At 45.6% G+C, this 23,029-nt stretch overlaps 1 protein-coding gene across 3 annotated transcripts in view; it reads left to right on the forward strand.

Moving 5' to 3' along the window:
* Positions 1–23,029, forward strand: part of unm_sa1614 (un-named sa1614) — a 448,364-nt gene that overhangs the window by 373,210 nt on the left and 52,125 nt on the right. For 2 of the 3 annotated variants that reach the window (XR_011948821.1, XM_072515283.1), the window contains exons 21-24: positions 10,179–10,286; positions 13,744–13,987; positions 14,319–14,519; positions 14,777–14,837. Coding sequence is in view for 2 of the 3 variants with exons in the window: in XM_072515283.1 (XP_072371384.1) it covers positions 10,179–10,286; positions 13,744–13,987; positions 14,319–14,519; positions 14,777–14,837 (614 nt within the window). In the remaining variant the exon portion in view is untranslated. The remainder of the gene's footprint in view (positions 1–10,178; positions 10,287–13,743; positions 13,988–14,318; positions 14,520–14,776; positions 14,838–23,029) is intronic. The other variant, XM_072515284.1, reaches the window with a different exon arrangement.

The following is a 23,029-nucleotide window of genomic DNA, read 5'->3' on the forward strand; positions in this document are numbered from 1 at the left end:
TGTGGCGACTGGAGGATTTTCACATTAACTACTTTGCAGTGTTAATTGTGCCGACTGTTATAGTCCAGGGTTTAGAGACCCCAAAGTGTATCATGGAGTTCACCTGACCCACAACTTTTACTAGATTGTGGTATGGGGAGCACACGGCCCACTCTACAGGTGTGGTACAGCAGAAATGGAAAAGTATTTTTTAAAGCAAAACTATGTTTATTCTATGAACACAAGTTAACCTTTTTAAAACAAACAGTGAACATCTCAGCAACCATTAATTCAAATACAACCCCCAAAGAGTACAACACTAAGTAATGCTTACGCTGTCCTTTTAACATCCAGAAGACTTACAAAAAACATAACCATTAACAAAAGCACATCAGGTTAAAGTCACTACTGAAAACATTTATAATTCTGAATTCACCAAATGATCAAGAGATAGTCTTTTCATGGCAGAGAGAACAGCAGTACAGCTGCTATGTCTGACTTCAGCTCCAACACTGAAAACAAAACTAAAACACATCCTGCAGCAAACAGCCTAAAATTAAAGTTAAAAGCTGACAGACAGCCCAGCTCCACCCACACTCTGACATCACTGATAAACACCCATTTTTTAAAGGTACATTTCTTAAACACCCATTTCTCAAAGGTACTCTCACATGACACCTCCCCCCCCAAGAAAAAAAACCCCATCAACTTCAAGATGGTTTCATTTTTCACCTTTTCACTATTCTTTAACAAATGCACACAGTAAATATACTTTTTTGTTTCAAAAAACAACACACGCAAACAGGTATAATAATATAGTCCTTTTTTTCCCGTCGTTCTTCCTCCAACTGAAACTGCTTCCGTTCATCACATTTGTGACAAAGCATCAGCTATCACGTTTTCTCATCCTGCCAAATGTACTATTTTTAAATGAAATGGCTGTAACAATAAACTCCAGCGAAGCAGCCTTGCATTGTTATTCCGGAATCGCTGCAAAAACGTCAACGGATTATGATCAGTATATATAACGGTGTCAGACGGATTGCTGGTCACATAAATGTGAAAATGTTGCAAAGCCAGCACCAAACTCAAAGTCTCCTTCTCAATCGTGGAATACTTTTTCTGGTGAGAATTCAATTTCTTTGAAAAATAACCAATAGGCTGCTCTAGTCCTTCGTCGTCGTCTTGTAGAAGCACCGCACCTACACCCACATCACTCGCATCAACCGCCACTTTGAATGGTTTCGTATAATTTGGGATGGCTAACACAGGAGCAGTGGTTAAGACAGCCGTCAGGCCGTCAAATGCCTGTTGATGTTCCGCTGTCCACTGGCATTTGTTACGCTTCTTGAGCAAGTCCGTCAGTGGAGCGACCACACTGCTAAAATTGGGTACAAATTTCCGGTAAAATCCACTCGTACCAAGAAATCGCATTATTTCCCGTCGTGTCGAGGGTATCGGAAACTCCCCAATAACTTTTGTTTTCACATCCCTTGGGACCATTCGACCCTGTCCGATTGTATGGCCAAGGAAAGTGACATGGGCCTTTCCAAACTCACTTTTGCCTAGGTTTATTACCAAACCCGCCTCCTGAAGTCGATCGAATAACTCCATCAGATGTTTCTGTCCATGTCTGGCTGGAAATTACCAGATTGTCGATGAAGACCGCACAATTGGGTAATCCTTAATAAGATTTGTTAGTTAACCGCTGAAATGTGGCTGGTGCGTTTTTCATGTCAAATGGCATAACTTTGAATTGGTATATACCATCTGGAGTCACAAAAGCTGAAATCTCCTTCGCCCTTTCAGATAAAGGTACATGCCAGTAACCTTTAATTAAATCCAGTTTAGAAATAAAAGCTGATTGTCCCACTTTCTCAATACAATCCTCCAAACGTGGGATAGGATAAGTGTCCGTTCTTGTAACTGCATTAACCTTTATATAGTCCATACACAACCGTTGGGTACCATCTGGTTTTGGTACCATCACTATGGGTGAGCTCCATTGGCTGCAACCCACTTCAATTATGCCATTTTTAAGCATACACTCAATCTCTTTGTTAACCTGTGCCAATTTTAAAGGGTTAAGTCTATATGGATGTTGTTTGATTGGAACAGCATTTCCCACATCTACATCATGTATAGCCATTTTAGTACTTCTCAATTTATCTCTACAAACTTGCCCACGTGTTATCAATAACTCTTTCAGGTCATTTTGTTTTTCCTCTGGGAGGTAACTCAACAATTTATCCCAATTTTTAAGAACATCCTCGTGTTCCAATTTAATTTGAGGTATGTCAAATTCCAAGTCATCTGGATTTGGTTCGTCACTTTGAGTTAGAATCATTAAAACCTCCTCCTTTTTCTCTCCTTCCCTTTCAAAGTACCTTTTAAGCATATTCACATGACACACTCGGTGAGCTTTCCTTCTATCCGGCGTTTTTACCACATAATTCACCTCACTTAATTTCCTTTCAATCTGATATGGTTGACAAAACCTAGCTTTTAAAGGTTCACCTACCACTGGTAACAATACTAAAACTTTATCTCCACAGGCAAAACTACGAACTTTGGATTTCTTGTCCGCTACCCGTTTCATCACATTTTGTGCAATCTTTAAATGTTGTCTAGCCAATTCACCTGCTCTATTTAATCGTTCCCTAAAATTTGACACGTAATCCAATAATGTAATTTCCGATTTCTCACTCACCAATTTTTCCTTAATCAGTTTAAGTGGTCTTCTTACCTCATGACCAAAAATTAGTTCAAAAGGACGACATTTGGTAGACTCATTAGGTGCATCCCTAATTGCAAACAGTACAAATGGAATTCCTTTATCCCAATCTTCTAGATAATCTTGACAATAAGCCCTCAACATTGTCTATAATGTCTGATGCCACCTTTCTAACGCTCCCTGCGATTCTGGATGGTACGGAGTTGAGATAAATTGTTTTATTCCTAAGCTATCCATAACTTCTTTGAATAACCTGGAGGTAAAATTTGATCCTTGATCCGATTGTATTTCTGTGGGTAGTCCATATCTAGTAAAGAATTTAAGTAACTCCTCCACAATCTTTTTTGCTGTAATATTACATACTGGAATGGCCTCTGGAAACCTAATAGACACATCCATTATCATCAAAAGATATTGATTCCCACTTTTCATTTTAGGAAGCGGTCCTACGCAATCAATTAGGACCCTTGTAAAAGGTTCCTCAAATGCTGGAATGGGTATTAAGGGCGCTGGTTTTATCACTGCTTGAAGTTTCCCTATTATTTAACATGTGTGACATGATTGACAAAATTTAGCTACATCTTTATGTACTCCAGGCCAATAAAAATGTTTTTGTATTTTAGCTTGAGTTTTCCTTATTCCCAAATGACCTCCTACTGTGCCTCATGTGCAACTCGCAACACCTCCTTTCCATACCCTACCGACAATACTACTTGATGAACTTCTGCCCACTTTTCATCCGCCTGCATATGTAAAGGTCTCCATTTTCTCAGCAAGACATCACTTTTACGGTAATGACACTCTGGTATCCACTCAGATTCCTCTTCCGTGTATGCTTTCTGATACATCCGTTTTATTTCTACATCTTTCTGTTGTAACTCTGCCAATTTTCCTGAACTAAAAATATCCGCCTCATCCTCCACCTGTTCTTTTCCAACCATCTGATCAAAAATAGTTTCTGATAATTGCACTTCATCTTTATCTTCACTCTCTGATTTCTCCTCTTGACTTAACCTGTGACTTTGCGACCTTGTTACTACACAACCCGGAAAATTTTCAGGATATTCGTCCTTCAACACTTCAGTTGTCTGATTTTGCACTGACTTATCAACCACAGTAGGCATCACTCCCACCTGCGATCCAGCTATATCATTACCCAAGATAAACTGTATTCCTGAACAAGATAGTTTCTCAATTACTCCTACTACCACTTCACCACTCTTCACTAGAATTTCCAACCTTACCTTATATAATGGAACGCTTCTCCTCTCACCCTGAATTCCACATAAGAACTAGGAACAGGAGTTCTGGCCCCTCGAGCCTGCTCCGCCATTTAATGAGATCATGGCTGATCTTTGTCGACTCAGCTCCGCTCTCCGGCCCGTACATCATATCCCTGAATCCCTTTATTCTTTAGAAAGGTATCTATCTTTTTCTTAAAAACGGTTACAGAAGGAGCCTCAACTGCTTCACTGGGCAAGGAATTCCAGAGATTCACAACCCTTTGGGTGAAGAAGTTCCTCCTACACTCCGTCCTAAATCTACTTCCCCTTATTTTGAGGCTATGCCCCCTAGTTCTGCTTTCCCCGACCAGTGGAAACAACCTGCCCGCATCTATCCTATCTATTCCCTTCATAATTTTATATGTTTCAATAAGATCCCCCCGCATCCTTCTAAACTCCAATGAGTACAGTCCCAGTCTACTCAACCTCTCGTCATAATCTAATCCCCTCAACTCTGGGATCAACCGAGTGAAATATTACCACCTTTTCTGGCAACATTCTTCCCAAACTACATAACTCCTCATCTCTTACCATTAAAGATTGACGAGCTCCCGGATCTCTTAAAATTGTGACTTCTTTACCTGCTCCTCCTGATACACATGAGTAAACTTTACCCACACTTGGGCTTTCCATTATCACTTTCACAAACCCCACTGTCTTATCCTGTTTTACCATATCAGCCTTCCCAGTGCTTTTCTTCAACCACCAACACTGTGACTTTACATGGCCTAGTTTATTACAGTGAAAACATTTGAAACTTTTCATGTCTCTTCCACCCTCCTGGATTTCTTTTTTAATCTGACGTACACTCTCCTTATTATCTCCCATCAGATCATCTTTACTTTTACCACTTGAGTATTTCTCATGTCCCCAGTTTCTATCCCTCACAGGCTGAAACTGATGTCGGAAACCAAGCTTTGATTTATGAACTAATTCATAATCATGTGCCATTTCTGCTGCTAACCTCGCAGTTTTAACCCTCTGTTCTTCCTCATGAGTTCTCACTACATCAGGAATAGAATTTTTAAACTCCTCCAAAAGCATAATTTCTCTGAGAGCTTCATACATTTGGTCTATTTTCAAAGCCCTTATCCACCTATCAAAATTACTCTGTTTGAGCCTTTCAAACTCCATGTATGTTTGACCAAATTCTTTCCTTAAATTTCTAAACCTTTGTCTGTTGGCTTCAGGCACTAATTCATATGCACCTAAGATGTATGTTTTCACCTCCTCATACGTCCCAGATACCTCCTCCGGTAGTGATGCAAACACGTCACAAGCCCTACCTATCAACTGTGTTTGAATCAGTAATACCCACATGTCCTGTGGCCATTTCATTTGTTTAGCTACCTTCTCAAATGAAATGAAGAAGGCTTCCACCTCCTCCTCGTCAAACCTTGGCAATGCATGGACATATTTAAATAGATCCCCACCAAGCCTTTGATTTTAATGCTCTTTCTCGCTATCCTCATCACTATCATCTAACTGTACGTTTCCCTTTACGTCTGCCAATTTTAACTGACTGTCATGTTTCATGGCCATTTTCTGAAGTTCAAACTCTCTCTTTATCTTTCTCCCTGATCTGTATCTCCCTTTCTCTTTCTTTTTGGTCTTCTAGGGCTATTCTTTCTTTTCTCCTTTCTTCTCTCTCCTTTTCCTTTTCCTCTCCCTCTCTTTCTTTTTCCTCTCTTTCGTATTTAAACTGCTTTAATTCTTTCTCATGTTCCATTTGTTTAATTTGTAACTGAATTTTTGCCATTTCCAATGAGTTAAACTGTATCTCAGGCAACTTGCTTAGCCACTGCCATAATTACCTCATCTTTTCACATTTTGTCAGGTAATGTTAACTGCAATGTTTTTGCCAAATCTAACAGTCTGCTTTTAGTCTCTGTCCGTAAGGTACTGCGTGTGACTGTCTCTACCCCAAAAAACCTCAGAGCCTCTGAAAGAGCCATTGTCCACAACATACTCCCCACTTAAACTAGAATACCACACCTGATAAGTAACCACAATATGCTCACCCCTCACTGTCTTTAAGTTCACTAAGCCAATCCAATAGATAGACTTTTATCCCGGATGAGCCCCCAATTTGTTATGGGCCAGGGTTTAGAGAACCCCAAAGTGTATCATGGAGTTCACCTGACCCACAACTTTTCATAGATTGTGGTATAGGGAGCACACGGCCCACTCTACAGGTGTGGTACAGCAGAAATGGAAAAGTATTTTTTAAAGCAAAACAATGTTTATTTTATGAACTCAAGTTAACCTTTTTAAAACAGTGAACATCTTAGCAACCATTAATTCAAATGCAACCCCAAAAGACTACAACACTAAGTAATGCTTACGCTGTCCTTTTAACATCCAGAAGACTTACAAAAAACATAACCTTTAACAGAAGCACATCAGGTTAAAGTCACTACTGAAAACATTTATAATTCTGAATTCACTAAATGATCAAGAGATAGTCTTTTCATGGCAGAGAGAACAGCAGTACAGCTGCTTTGTCTGACTTCAGCTCGAACACTGAAAACGAACGAAACTAAAACACACCCTGCAGCAAACAGCCTAAAACAAAAGTAAAAAGCTGGCAGACAGCCCAGCTCTACCCACACTCTGACATCACTGATAAACACCCATTTCTTAAACACCCATTTCTTAAACACCCATTTCTTAAAGGTACTCTCACATGGCACTATTTGTGGCAATAAAGATTATTATTATTATTATTTTCATGCAATCACTCCTGGAGCGAATTATTCTTTCCACACAGTCTTAATATAAGCTAAAATATTGGGATTTTGGTCCAGTATCCTAGCCAGTGTTGGGGTCTGGTCTAGGATCATCGTACTCTTCAGTCTTGTGTCTTGATCCCATGTTTATCTTTTGCCCTATTGGGGGCAGTCTTTATGTTGATTGTTCGATCATCTGTTTTGTTTTTGGTCTTGGGCTGGGAAATGGAGTTGTAGGAGTTTGTTTCTTCATTCCCAGCTCTTGTTCTTGCCCTCTTTTTACTTTCTCTGCGGTAGACCATGGATTGTTAACATGAGTCGAGTTGTGCCTGGCCGTCTCCTTAAATTTGTCTTTGTATTTTGCCATCTCATGTGTGAGGGTGGCCGCCTGTTTCAGCCTGTGTCTTGGAGAAGAGTTCAAATTACGCTGTAAGAATTATCCACATTCCCCTTAGTAGTAGGCTTCGCAGGTAACATTTTCTTCTTCTGTCTTGCTGTTTTTAAGCTATGAGTGTGATGCGCATCTAAATTGTCGCCTGTATCCTGTTTGGGTGCAGATGGGTCATTTATCTTTGGGGGGAACTTGTTGGGGATTTTGTCCCTGACTCATTCATTCTTGATGTTCGTAACGTTGTAATGACTGTTGTTTTGGGCTGTACCTATTATACATTGACACCTGAAGCTGTCTGTAGTTCAGCTCATGACCTCCTTGGCTGAGGGCATGACTTCAACTGCGTAGTGCAGACACTAGTGGGAATCCACGTGTCAGCGCTAGAAGATGGCGGGGCACCTGTATCTCACACCAGCTGCTCCTGTATCCCATGGAGCACCCCAGGGCCACTCCCCGGAGCACACAAAAGGAAAAGGACCGGGAGGAACACAGCATGGGGCCTTCCACCCAACAGGCACTGAGGGTGTCCATCCCATCCTACATCCCCCTCCCTGGGAGCAAAACACCTCCAAACCTGAACACTAAGGAGGGCAGCCCTGCAACACCCGTGCAGTCCAAAAGTAGGCTTGGAATCTGTCCATTTCCCCCAAATCCTTGAACACTCATCTTGCCTATTAACCCTTTGTGTGACACCTCAGCAAACTCCTTTTGGAAATAAGGGTAAACTACACCAGGGGGAGAGGTTGAGTGGCAGCAAGAACTCATGAAGAGGAAAAGTCTGAAGGTCAGTTGGTACGTGACCTCAAACTTTTGTATCTTTTTCCTGACGGAAGAAGGTGAAAGAGAGTATGTCCAGGGTGCATGGGATCGTTAATTATGCTGGTTGGCTTTCCGAGGCAGTGGGAATTGTAGACAAAATTAATGGATGGGAGGCTGGTTTGCGTGGTGGACTGGGCTACATTCACGACCTTTTGTAGTTTCCTGCCGGTCTTGGGAACCATAGCAAGCTGTGTTACAACCAGAAAGAATGCTTTCTAAGGTGCATCTGTAAAAGCTGGTGAGAGCCATAGCTGACATGCCAAATTTCCTTAGTCTTCTGAGAGTCGTTGGTGGGCTTTCTTAACTGCAATGTCGGCATGGGGGGACCAGGACAGGTTGTTAGTAATCTGGACACCTAAAACTTGAAGCTCTCGACCCTTTCTACTTCGTTCCCATTGACGTAGACAGGGGCATGTACTCTTCTACGCTTCCTGAAGTCGATGAAAATCTCCTTCGTTTTGTTGATATTGAGGGAGAGATTATTGTCATCAGTTCACCAGATTCTCTATCTCATTAAGGTTTCATGAGTCTGAAAAACACCTTGTTTCAGAGATCTCTACTCTGCCCATGCAGCCTGGCCTCTCATGGGACCCCACGCAAGAACTTCACAGTCGCCACCAATGCTGACCCCATGGATTCACTTGCCCTCACTCACTTTCCACCATTCTGTAATCTCTCCTTCCTTCCCAATGTATGGTATGCGTTGTCTGCATACCATGCAAGAAACAATACTTTTCACTGTATAACAATACATGTGATATCACCCTCAGTGGTGATATCACCACAGGCCCAGCAAGGAGGTCATAGAAAATGCTGCCTGCCAACCAGCGGCCAGACCCCTTTACACCTGAAGGCCCACAGACACGTAGGGCCGCTAAGGCCTGCGAGCGACTCCATCCCCCGAGATGCCAAGACCTGAGCGCTCACCTCCAATATCCCCTTCGGAGGTAATGTCGCCAGGTTCTCATTGTTATACAGTTTTAAATTGTGCGGTGACCAATTCAGTGCGTGAGGCAGTCCCAGGGGGACTGCTAATGATATTGTAATGTGTTAACATAAGGTTCCCGCTCTTCTCATCACGGCGCCAGAGAGAATCACGTTTTCCGATTCTCGTCGAATTTTCCGACCTCATCCCCGTTCTCACTGATGGCTAACACAGGCTCAATACCGCCACCAGTGATTTATTTATTTATTTCTTCTTCCTATATATTGCCTTGATTGAAGTGAATTGATGAATATAATTCAAGTATTATTTTTATTGATTTTATATGAATACACTTAGCATTACCAGGATGTTGCTTGGAATGGAGAGTAGGTCTTACGAGGAAAGGTTGAGGGTGTAGATTAATTTGTTCTTAATCTAGGACAAAAGTTCTGCACAACATCGTCGGCCGAAGGGCCTGTTCTGTGCTGTATTTTTCTATGTTCTATGTTGGAACCACTCAAAACACTTAACACAGCGCTTTTTGAAGTGCTGTGGGGACTCTAGTTCTATCGCAGGACAGGTGGGTAGAGAGAATGTCACTGCAGTAGTGTGGGAATGATGACAGTCAATTTGTGTGGAATAAGATCCCACAAAGAACGATGTGATAAAGACTAGAAAATCTATGCTTTTATGGATGTTGGTTGAGGATAAACATTGATCATGGCACCAGGCAGAGTTCCCTTTTTCATCTTTGAACTAGTTCACCTGACAGGGTAAATGGTTTAATATTTCATTGAGAAGAAAGCACATTTGAATGTATTCCCTTGGTACATCAATGACCTCTGCAGTCAAATAATCCAACAAATGATGGCTGTTCCTATGCAGATGTGAAAAATATTCATGGGTGGGCAGCACGTTGGCGCAGTGGTTAGCATTGCTGCCTCACGGCGCCCAGGTCCTAGGTTTGATCCCGGCTCTGGGACACTGTCCATATGGAGTTTGCACATTCTCCCCGTGTTTGCGTGGGTTTCGCCCCCACAACCCAAAGATGTGCAGGGTAGGTGGATTGTCCATGCTAAATTGCCCCTTAATTGGAAAAAAATAAATTGGGTACACTAAATTTATTTTAAAAAGGAAAAAAATATTCATGGGTATCTAAACAAAGGGCTTCAGCTTGCATCATTGCTTTCAGATGATGAGAACATTGGAGGGGGAAAGGCATACAAAACAAAATATTTGTTTAGTGCTTTGGGGATTTATTGCTTCCTTGATGCTCAAAAATGATTAATTATCTCATAATCCTCTGTTTGTTTGAAAGTTGACTCAAGCAAAACTACACCAGTTAAATCTCCATACTAATGTGGAGTATGAATGGCGACTGGGACAGGATGATTATTATGAGAGTGATGATGATCTAGATGAAAAGGTCAGTTTATTTCAGTTTCTATTTTAAAATAAGGTTGTAGAATAGAATCATTAAATGGTTACTCCACAAAGGAAAACATTCAACCCATTGTGTCCATGCTACCTCTCTACATGAGGAACTCAGCTAATGCTACTCTTCCAACTGTTCCCCATAATCCTGAAAATGATTTCCCTTCAGGTGCTTATTCAATTTCCTCTTGAAAGCCACGATGTTTGGGGCAGCACGGTGGCGCAGAGGTTAGCACTGCTGCGTCACGGCGCTGAGGACCCAGATTTGATCCCTGCCCTGGGTCACTGTCGATGTGGAGTTTTCACATTCTCCCCATGTTTGCGTGGGTCTCACCCCCACAACCCAAAGATGTGCAGGGTACGTGGGTTGACCACGTTAAAATGCCCCTTAATTGGAAAAAGAATGAACTGGGTACTTTACATTTATCTTAAAAAAAAGAAAGCCATGATAGACACTGCCTCCAGCACTCTCGGGCAGCGCGTTCCAGGTCTGAGCAACTCACTGTGTAAAAAAAATGTTTTCCCCATGTTGCTATTCATTCTGTTGCCATTCACCTTAAATTGGGTCCCCTGGTTCTCGATCCTGCCACTAATTAGACTATTTCTCTATATACTCATGATTTTGAACACCTCTTAAGGTCACTGTTTAAAAATAAGGGGTGTTCCATTTGAGACCGAGATGAGAATTTTTTTCTGACGGTTATGAGTCTTTGGAACTCTCTTCCTCAAAAGGTACAGGAAGCAGAGTCTTTAAACATTTTAAGGCAGAGGTGAATATATTCTTGATAAGCAAAGGGATGAAAGGCACAGTGGTTAGCACTATTGCTTCAAAGCGCCAGGGAACCGAGTTTGATTTCCGGCCTAGGTCACTGTCTGTGCGGAGTCTGAACGTTCTCCCTGTGTCTGCGTGGGATTCCTCCGGGTGCTCCGGTTTCCTCCCACAAGTCCCGAAGGACGTGCTTGTTAAGTGAATTGAACACTCTGAATTCGCCCTCCGTGTAGCCGAACAGGCGCCGGAGTGTGACGACGAGGGGATTTTCACAGTAACCTCATTGCAGCGTTAATGTAAGTCTACTTGGAAAAAAAAATTAAATGAAAATCGCTTATTGTCACAAGTAGGCTTCAAATGAAGTTACTGTGAAAAGCCCCTAGTTGCCACATTCCGGCGCCTGTTCGGAGAGGCTGGTATGGGAATTGAACCCGTGCTGCTGGCCTGCATTGGTCTACTTTAAAAGCCAGCTATTTAGCCTTGTGCTAAACCAGCCCCTACATGTGACACTAATAAGATTACAAGAAAGGTTATCGGGGTAGGTGGGAATGTGGAGTTGAGGTTACAATCAGATCAGCCATGGTCTTATTGAATGCCAGAGCAGACTCAAATTGCTTATTCCTGCTCCTAATTTGTACGTCATATGTTTCTCAAATCTCCCTTCAACCTTCTCTTACCTGAAGAGAATAGCCCCAGCTTCTCCAAGTCCATCTGTATAACTAATCCCTGAAACCGTTCTTGTAAATCTTTTCTGCATCCTCTCTAAAGCCTTTACCTTCTTCCTAAACTGGATAACTTCCACCAGTCCAACAAAAAACATTCGCACTGCTCTCTGTTTCCTGTCACTTAACCAATTTGGTATTCATGCGACCACTATCTCTTTTATTCCATGAGCTGCACTTTGCTGTAAAGCCTATGATGTGGAACTTTACCAAATGTGTTTGGGAGTCTGTGTATACCACATCAACCCTCATGACATTTCTCTATTACCTCCTCAAAATAACGCAATCTTGTCAGTTAGGTATAATTTGACAAGTCTGTGTTGGCTTTCCTTAACTAATTAACATTTGTGCAGATCTTTTAGGGAACTGGATGATGCAGCAACTAAGGACATGTTTTTCACCACTGTAACCTCGAGGGTGATTTTACCACATCCACCAGGGCAGCACGGTAGCATTGTGGCTAGCACAATTGCTTCACAGCGCCAGGTTCCCAGGTTCGATTCCGGCTTGGGTCTCTGTCTGTGCGGAGTCTGCACATCCTTTCCGTGTGTGCGTGGGTTTCCTCCGGGTGCTCCGGTTTCCTCCCACAGTCCAAAGATGTGCAGGTTAGGTGGATTGGCCATGGTAAATTGCCCTTAGTGTCCAAAATTGCCCTTAGTGTTGGGTGGGGTTTACTGGGTTATGGGGATAGGGTGGAGGTGTTGACCTTGGGTAGGGCACTCTTTCCAAGAGCCGGTGCAGACTCGATGGGCCGAATGGCCTCCTTCTGCACTGTAAATTCCATGAAAACCTCCGCTACTTCCTCTGTAATCCTCCAACACATTCCTACCTTCCAACACTGAATTCAGCCAGTGAAAGGTGGCCCACCCCAAAGAAGCATTAAAGTGACTCTGTCACTTCCAAGTGGCATTATCTGCATGTGCTGTTTCAACCATGGTGTCTAACCATGATCTGCACAGTTTCCGACCCTCAATAAAAGCTGGCACCAGCAATAAGCATTGACAATGTAGGTTATGCTTCATATTCTGCTCTAGCCCCCACACCTCCGATTTTCACCCTGAGTTGAAATTAGCCCTGTACAAATCCACCACCGATCGATCGGATAATAGTATTTTCTATCAGCTAACCGTTGCAGGTCCAATGCAAAAAATGACCCCTATGTCCACCAGCAAACGTTTCCAAAGTCAACATTCCTAACTTTTAATCAAAGTAGAGTAAGGGGAGATGGAAGGGTAGTGCTAATGTCACCGGACCATTGCTCTAGGGACACGGGTTCAAATCATCTATTGGAATTTAAATTGAATTAATTTAAAAATCTGGAATTGAAAACTAGCTTCCGTAATGGTGATCATGAAACTATCGTTAATTGGCATAAAAATCAACCTGGATCACTGCTGCCATTTCAGGAAGGAAATCTGCCATCCTTATCTGACCTGGCCTACATGTGACTCCAGACCTACACCAATGTGGTTGACTCTTAAATGCCCTCTGAAATGGCCTAGCAAGCCACTCAGTTCAAGGGCAATTAGCGATAGACACAAATTCTGGCCTTGCCAGAGACACCCACATCACATTAAAGATTTTACTATGTGTGATAGTGTAAAAGAGGCGACCATGAATCTAATGTCAAATTGAATAAAAATTAGGAAAGATGTAAAACTGGTTGCCAATTTTATACTATTTCACAAAGTATGCTGAGAACAATACGAGGGATCAATGTAAAAGCGAAGCAACTGTTGCCACCTTTATGTATAGAGTTACATGCTGTAGTCTGCTTAGTACAAGACATAATAATGTATCTTTGACCGATGTCATTAGTACCCAGTTGCTTAGCATTTTGCAATATCGCAGACTACCAACCTGTACCTTCCTTCTTAAAACATTTTATTCCTCAAACTTATTTTTTCACAAAATACTTTGTAATATTGTGTAAAATTTCTGTTCTTCTGGTCAAAAAGCAGGGACCTCTTAAAAGGGAACGTTCTCTTCGGCCTCACAGCTGTTACCAGTCTGCTGGCAAACACTCTCTGAGCACAGAGACGCCTAACACAGTGGCTGTCAGCAAAGACTCTTCCAACATACCACGTGATAGTCGACATGAGCAGTTCTGTGGATTGCCCAATCAGTCACGGAGTATAGAATCTCAGCCCTTCTCTCCTTCGTCAGAGGGCCCTCCTATTCCTCCCAGAATACCCATCAAAGGTCTGTATTTGATCATTAACAGCACCATTAGCTGTGACAGAGTGTTCTCAGGTATAATTACTTCTGAAACCCAATGAATGTTAAACATAGGAAAGGGCCAGAAATGCATCTGAGATATACATGAATAGTTAAAAATCACCTAGCAATGAACACATATTACAGGTCCTTTTCCTGTAATGCTCAGAATACTTGAATCTTAGCTAAATTTTCTGCTATCAAAATGTAATATTCAGTAATCTTACATGGCCTTAAGACTCAATTTTATAAAATTGTTTTTCATAAACAAAATTTTAATGCAATGTTAATTTACATGGACTTTGTTGCTTTGTAGCCCCAAAAGTCCCGCCTCCACTTCCACCACCACCACCTATCCCCAATCCTGCTGCTGGAACTACAGTCTTTATCTCAGACAGCCCTTCAACTAAGAAACGACCACCCCTACCCCCGCTGACAACCAAGCATAAACGGACATTATCTGAACCCACACCAGCAGTACCTCATAGCCCGCTGAATCGCAAGCAATCCTCATTTGGTACGTTTTTCAAAGTAGCAGAATATTCCAAGTTTTATTTATGCTGGTAATTTAAAGAGTAAATTGAGAAATATTTAAATTTAAAGCATGTCTACTGTCACAAAATGGCAGGATGCTATTATAATCAATGTAGTTTTTTGAAAGTGTTGGCAATAGAAACGTTTTGAAGAAATTGTTGCTGCTTATATTATCAATTTGACAGTTTATCTGTAGATGTGTTCATAAACTAATGTCCTCTGTTATTCTCTAATGTTTAGATTCTACTCCACCATCTAGTCCACCTACTCCTATGATGGATAGATCTTCACCAAGGCCTAGGTTAGATACTGACTAATTAGCTCTTGTTTTGCTCTCTTGTTAAAATATTTTGTTGTTTGCTTTTAATAATATGTGTCACGTTAACAATCCTGCTGACCTTAGGTTGAATTTTGTTCATCCGCAATGACCCAATGCTGCGTTAATGACAGTGAAACTGTCAGCGTTCGCCATCATTGCTCTACTTAAACTGACAGCAACTTTGGGAGTTTAGATAGGTGAGGAATATTGGGTAAATCCATAGGTGCTTCAGAGGTTCCCATAAATTGTTGTCTCTTACAATCATGTATTGACAATCATGCATAGGCAATAACTTTCACTCGAATGCAGTGCAGTGCAGCTTGCAGAATGCGGCTGCAGGGCATTCTGGAGGGGGAGGGTGAACAGCCAGATGTCGTGGTGCATATAGGCACCAACGATATAGGTAAAAAACGGGATGAGGTCCTACAAGCTGAATTTAGGGAGTTAGGAGTTAAACTAAAAAGTAGGACCTCAAAGGTAGTAATCTCAGGATTGCTACCAGTGCCACGTGATAGTCAGAGTAGGAATGACAGGATAGCTAGGATGAATACGTGGCTTGAGAGATGGTGCAAGAGGGAGGGTTTCAAATTCCTGGGACATTGGGACCGGTTCTGGGGGAGGTGGGACCTGTACAAATCGGACGGTCTGCATCTGGGTGGGACCGGAACCAATGTTCTCGGGGGTGTGTTTGCTAGTGCAGTTGGGGAGGGTTTAAACTAATGTGGCAGGGGGATGGGAACCGATGTAGGAAGTCAGTGGGGACAGAAACAAAAGGCAGGAAGGGAGAGTGTGTAAAGCATGACCAGAGAAAGCAGGGCAGAGAGCAAGGAAGGTCGACATTAAACTGCATTTATTTCAATGCAAGGGGCCTGACGGGCAAAGCGGATGAACTCAGGGCATGGACGGGCACATGGGACTGGGATATTATGGCTATGACTGAAACATGGCTAAGGGAGGGGCAGGACTGGCAGCTCAATGTTCCGGGGTACAGATGCTATAGAAAGGATAGAACAGGAGGTAAGAGAGGAGGGGGAGTGGCATTTTTGATTAGGGAGAACATCACGGCAGTACTTAGAGGGGATATATCCGAGGGTTCGCCCACTGAGTCTATATGGGTGGAACTGAAAAATAAGAAGGGAGAGATCACCTTGGTAGGACTGTACTACAGGCCTCCAAATAGTCAGCGAGAAATTGAGGAGCAAATATGTAAGGAGATTACAGATAGCTGCAAGAATAATAGGGTGGTAGTAGTAGGGGACTTTAACTTTCCCAACATTGACTGGGACAGCCATAGCATTAGGGGCTTGGATGGAGGGAAATTTGTTGAGTGTATTCAGGAGGAATTTCTCATTCAGTATGTGGATGGACCGACTAGAGAGGGAGCAAAACTTGACCTCATCTTGGGAAATAAGGAAGGGCAAGTGACAGAAGTGCTAGTGAGGGATCACTTTGGGACAAGTGACCATAACTCCATTAGTTTTAAGATAGCTATGGAGAATGATAGGTTTGGCCCAAGAGTTAAAATTCTTAATTGGGGCAAGGCCAATTTTGATGGTATCTTGCAGAGGTAGATTGGGGGAGACTGTTGGCAGGCAAAGGGACGGCTGGTAAATGGGAGGCTTTTAAAAATGTGTTAACCAGGGCGCAGGGTAAGCACATTCCCTTTAGAGTGAAGGGCACGGCTGGTAGAAGTAGGGAACCCTGGATGACTCGAGATATTGAGACTCTGGTCAAAAAGAAGAAGGAGGCATATGACGTACATAAGCAACTGGGATCAAGTGGATCCCTTGAAGAGTATAGAGATTGTCGAAATAGAGTTAAGAGGGAAATCAGGAGGGCAAAAAGGGGACATGAAATTGCTTTGGCAAATAATGCAAGGGAGAATCCAAAGAGATTCTACAGATACATAAAGGGGAAAAGAGTAACTAGGGACAGAGTAGGGCCTCTTAAGGATCAACAAGGACATCTATGTGCAGAGCCACAAGAGTTGGGTGAGATCCTGAATGAATATTTCTCATCGGTATTCACGGTGGAGAAAGGCATGGATGTTAGGAAACTAAGGGAAATAAATAGTGATGTCTTGAGAAGTGTGCATATTACAGAGGAGGAGGTGCTGGAAGTCTTAAAGCGCATCAAGGTAGATAAATCCCCGGGACCTGATGAAATGTATCCCAGGATGTTGTGGGAGGCTAGGGAGGAAATTGCGGGTCCCCTAACAGATATTTGAATCATCGGCAGCCACAGGTGAGGTGCCTGAAGATTGGAGAGTGGCAAATGTTGTGCCCTTGTTTAAGAAGGGCAGCAGGGAAAAGCCTGGGAACTACAGACCGGTGAGCCTAACGTCTGTAGTAGGTAAGTTGCTAGAAGGTATTCTGAGAGACAGGATCTACAAGCATTTAGAGAGGCAAGGACTGATTCGGGGCAGTCAGCATGGCTTTGTGCATGGAAAATCATGTCTCACAAATTTGATTGAGTTTTTTGAGGGGGTGACCAAGAAGGTAGATGAGGGCAGTGCAGTAGATGTTGCCTACATGGACTTTAGCAAAGCCTTTGACAAGGTACCGCATGGTAGGTTGTTTCAGAAGGTTAAAGCTCACGGTGAGGTTGCCAATTGGATTCAAAATTGGCTGGACGACAGAAGGCAGAGAGAGGGTGGTTGTAGAGGGTTGTTTTTCAAACTGGAGGCCTGTGACCAGTGGTGTGCCTCAGGGATCGGTGCTGGGTCCACTGTTATTTGTGATTTATATTAATGATTTGGATGAGAATTTAGGAGGCATGGTTAGTAAGTTTGCAGGTGACACCAAGATTGGTGGCACAGTGGATCGTGAAGAAGGTTATCTAGGATTGCAACGGGATCTTGATCAATTAGGCCAGTGGGCCGACGAATGGCAGATGGAGTTTAATTTAGATAAATGTGAGGTGATGCATTTTGGCAGATCGAATCAGGCCAGGACCTACTCAGTTAATGGTATGGCGTCGGGGAGAGTTATAGAACAAAGAGATCTAGGAGTACAGGTTCATAGCTCCTTGAAGGTGGAGTCGCAGGTGGACAGGGTGGTGAAGAAGGCATTCGGCATGCTTGGTTTCATTGGTCAGAACATTGAATACAGGAGTTGGGACGTCTTGTTGAAGTTGTACAAGACATTGGCACGGCCACACTTGGAATACTGTGTGCAGTTCTGGTCACCCTATTATAGAAAGGATATTATTAAACTGGAAAGAGTGCAGAAAAGATTTACTAGGATGTTGCCGGGACTTGATGGTTTGAGTTATAAGGAGAGGCTGGATAGACTGGGACTTTTTTCCCTGGAGCGTAGGAGGCTTAGGGGTGATCTTATAGAGGTCTATAAAATAATGAGGGGCATAGATAAGGTAGATAGTCAACATCTTTTCCCAAAGGTAGGGGAGTCTAAAACTAGAGGGCATAGGTTTAAGGTGAGAGGGTAGGGATTCAGAAGGGCCCAGAGGGGCAATTTCTTCACTCAGAGGGTAGTGAGTGTCTGGAATGGGCTGCCAGAGGTAGTAGTAGAGGCGGGTACAATTGTGTCTTTTAAAAACCATTTAGATAGTTACATGGGTAAGATGGGTATAGAGGGTTATGGGCCAAGTGCGGGCAACTGGGACTAGCTTAATGGGAAAAACTGGGCGGCATGGACTGGTTGGGCCGAAGGGCCTGTTTCCATGCTGTAAACGTCTATTCTATGAATGCTTTAAGCCTATTGTAAGATCTGTGGAAAAAGTTACATATTGTTGAATAAGGTTTGGAACAATGTAATAACTTCAAAATTACTATTAAACACTTGGTGGGGGGCCGAGGGCAATAGCAGGGAGTGACTTGATGCTGAGTCCGTGGACTCTTACTGAATAGCGCCCCCAACGGGAACACAAACCACAGGCAATTCAGCCCTGGTGTCAACGCTTGGGGCTGGATTTTGCGTTTGAGAGAATAAGTGCCAACGCCAGGACTGAATTGCGAGTGTTCCAGGTCCCGCCGGTGGTGCCAGAGCCATTCAGGACATGCCAGTGGGCCAGCACTCACGGCACATGGAACACCACATGCCAACAACCATACCGTCCGCCATTTCCAGGTGCCCCACACACACAGGCCATCAGCTGCAGACCCTCTGCGCTCCCCGTGCCCGGTGTGTCTCACTGTGCATTATCTGTTCCCCCAGGAAAAGGCGGCCCACAACCACAAGGAGAACAAAAAAAACGGGGGATGGGGGGCCCACTGGACCTACAGCCCCTCACCATCGTGGAGCAGAGGGCATTGGACATGGTCGGTGGGTTGGGAGAGCAGGCAGTCACAGAGAAGGAGGTTGGCATGGGGCAACCAAATGAACCCTCAATGCACTGTGACATCCCTAAGGCACGTGAGTCGCCCCTCTCCCCCCACCACGCCTACCCACGATCTAACCATGCATCTTGTATTATGACTTGCAGGGTCACCGCCAGACGATGAGGAACCGGCCAGTGTCACCCGATGCCAGCCGCAACTGAACGATGCGGGATCTTCCGGGGTCCCACGCCCCCAGCCGCAACACCCTGGAGCACATGTCCAGAGACGTCACCGACTTCTCATCACTGCTGTCACTCGCACCCTCCACCATCCCAGCAACGCTCCTCGGTTGGCTCTTTAGTGTAGAAGCTCCTGGGCACTATCTGGTGTGCATCACACATGAGCAGCAGTGCATCAGGTGGAGATAGGAACCCCGAGGGAGCAGATGGTCGAAGGACAGCCCGGTCCCAGGGTCTAGCTGCCGTCCAGATGGGTCTAACACTTCTGGAAAGGGCGGTCCCATCAATGTTGGAGTTGCAGGTGCAGAACCAGTGACTTAGAGGGGGTGTCAGCAACCATCCAGTGCCTGCAGGTGCAGTTGGAGGAGTTCAACCACCTGCAGGGGCAGGGGGCAGTGCTGACCATGCATGCTATCCAAACCAACACCACATGGGTGGTGTCCACGGTGGAGGCCTAGAATACAAAACTATCAGCCATGGTCAGGGTGTTCAAGACCCGAGGCACTCTGTGGGCGGTGGCTGAGGCACAGGACAGGACAGCCATGTCAGAAGCGTCCATTTCTCAGGTCCACATGGACATTGCTGCGGCACTCCAAAGTGTGGCCCAGTCAAAACGGGCCATGGTTGTGTCGTAAGCAGTGGCCTGGAGCTGGTAGACCTGGGCCAGTCTAAGAGGGACGTGGCACAGTCTCTGTGCTTCATGGCTGCGAGCTAGGAAATCCTGGTTGAGGACTGGCAGCGCCCGCTGACTGTGTAACCTTCTGAGCTTGCTCTGGCCCTCCCCTTTTCCCAGGACTAGCCTGGGGCCATCATGCACCCTAAGGGAGAAGGAGATGATGGGGCCCGTGCTGATGACACCCATAGTGGGTGTGCCGACACACCACAGCACCTTTGAGTCCCATCCACCTATCCCTAGCGTATCCAATGGGCAGCGGGCGGAACAGGGTGGCACCATGCCACCTGTGACACCCGAAACGCTCCAGAGGACATTTGCAAAAAGTCAAGGAAAGTGGGGGTACGCAGAAGACTGCCTCGACTCCTGATGTACCGCCTGGGGGACCACCTAGAAGGAGTATTAAGGCTTGTAAGGTTAGAAAGTTAGACACCAGTTAGGTTGGCTTGGGTGTAGCACATAGGACAGCGTTAGGGGCTAGGGTACAGGTGTTGTACATAACACTGTCACCAATAAACACATGTTCAACGACATTCCGAACTGCCATGGCCCTCTGTCTGCAGGGTGCCAGGGGAGAACTGGGCTGGCTGCAGAGGGTGTGCTGGGTGGGAATAGGTGGGGGCGGCGGAATCTGTGTGGGGAGCCAGTGATGTGGGGTGGGGATGTTGGAGGGCAGCAGGGGCCAGGGCCCCCAGCGCAGTCAGGGGTACCCCCAGTGGCCACGCTCAGAGGCGGCAGGAGCCTGGGTCAGAGATGCGGGGACCCCGTGTGATAGGGCCTACCCAGTGTGCGACCCATCACCGCTCACCACTTTCCACCCCAAGTTCTGTGGGCCTGTATGATGGAGTGGCTAGCACGCATGCAGGGATCATGCAGGGAGGACAGTGGAATATGATATCTGGGCGGCAGTCAGACTTTGTGGAGCAGCAGAGCTCACCGCGGAGCGAATCATCACCATCCTCCACCCCGTGGATCCGACCGGCTGATACTGCCGACCCAGGGTCAACACCCTGTGTTGCAGCTGGTAGGAAGCTCGGAAGGGAGGTGGGAGTGCTGAGGTGTGGGGAATGGATGGGATGGTTTAACTGCCAATGGCCAGGCTCCCTGGAGGCAATTAAGTTGTTCCATGCGCGGCAGTCCTGGCGCACACATTGTGCGGCCAGCAGTGCCTGCCCAGGCCAGAGGGGCTGGTTTAGCACAGTGGGCTAAACAGCTGGCTTGTAATGCAGAACAAGGCCAGCAGCGCGGGTTAAATTCCCGTACCAGCCTCCCCAAATAGGCGCCGGAATGTGGCGACTAGGGGCTTTTCACAGTAACTTCATTGAAGACTACTTGTGACAATAAGCGATTATTATTATTATGTCCATTCTGGCCATCCGCCACATCATCCTTGTTGGACGAGATATGACATTCCTTCACCTGCTCCTCCAGCATGTTGCCCCGCTGTTGTATGATGTTGTGGAGGATGTAGCAGGCCACCACAATGCGGGAGACTCTCCTAGAGCTGTGCTGGAGGGCCCAGGAGCCAGCACCTTACCCAGGTGTGCATCTCGAAGGTGTAAGTCACAGTTGGGTGTGCCAGGACAGATGCATCGTGCACACTGCCCGGAAAGCGGCCGCAGTCGTGCATGATGTGCAGCCGGTAGTCAAATACCAACTGGAGACTTCCGGTTGCGGCTATGCGGAGCTAAGCTGCACATTCGGCGGCTCCCGCTAAAACGGACTTTTGGGCTCTCCAGAGGAGCCCCAACGGCAATTTTCCGACAACTTCCAGTGTGGGAAGGTGATAGCAAGGTCCACCCCCCATAGTATATGGATTGGACCAGGAGTGGAGCGGTCAAAAAAGTGTTTTTGGAGCAGCGAAAAGTGCGAGGGAGAAAAAACAAGATGGCGGCGGGCGGAGATCAAGCGGCATGGATGCAGGAGCAGCACGAGTTTCTCAAGCGCTGCTTTGAGGAGTTGAAGAAAGAGGTGCTGGCGCCAATGCTGACGGCGATCGAGGGGTTAGTGGAGACCCAGAAGGCCCAAGGGGCTGCGATCCGGGAGGTGCGGGAAAAAGCCACGGAGAATGAGGATGAGATCTTGGGCCTGGCGGTGAAGATGGAGGCACACGAGGCGCTGCACAAGAGGTGGGCAGAAAGATTCGATGACCTGGAGAATAGGTCGAGGAGGAAGAATCTTCGGATTCTGGGTCTCCCTGAAGGAGTGGAGGGGGCCGATGCAGGGGCATATGTGAGCACGATGCTCAACTCGCTGATGGGTGCGGGGCCTCTCCAAGTCCCCTGGAGCTAGAAGGGGCTCATCGGGTCCTGGCGAGGAGACCCAAGGCCAACGAGCCGCCAAGGACGGTAGTGGTGAGGTTTCACTGTTTCGTGGATAGAGAGTGTGTCTTGAGATGGGCCAAGAAAGAGCGGAGGTGGGAGAATACGGAGATCCGAATGTATCAGGACTGGAGTGCAGAGGTGGCAAAGAAGAGAGCTGGTTTTAATCGGGCCAAGGCGGTGCTCCATCGGAAGGGGGTGAGGTTCGGAATGCTGCAGCCAGCGCGATTGTGGGTCACATTTCAGGATCGACTCCGCTACTTCGAAACGCCTGAGGAGGCTTGGACCTTTATACAAATTGAAAAGTTGGACTCAAACTGAGGGTTTGTGGTTGTGGGGGGGATGTCGGTTGTATGCAGGGTTTTAACTATGCGTAGGGAATGTTCCACGGGTTGGGTGATGGATGGGGATGGGGGAAGAGATCTGACGGGGAGACTGTGAGAGAGTGTGGGCGCCGGTGCTGGAGGGAGGGGAGGCCCGGGGATGGGGGAATTGGGATAAGGCCGCAACAGGAGCGGCGGAAGAGGGGGCGGGGCTGGCTTTTTTTTTCCCACGCTAGGGAAGGACGGGGGGGGGGGGGGGGTGGAGGAGCGCACACTGATTGCTGGGGAGGGGGGATTCCCACACGGGGGGGTCAGTGGGACGGCGGGGGAGGCCGGGGT

Source organism: Scyliorhinus torazame, chromosome 8 (assembly GCF_047496885.1).
Source record: "Scyliorhinus torazame isolate Kashiwa2021f chromosome 8, sScyTor2.1, whole genome shotgun sequence".
In the NCBI taxonomy this organism is placed as follows: Eukaryota; Metazoa; Chordata; class Chondrichthyes; order Carcharhiniformes; family Scyliorhinidae; genus Scyliorhinus; species Scyliorhinus torazame.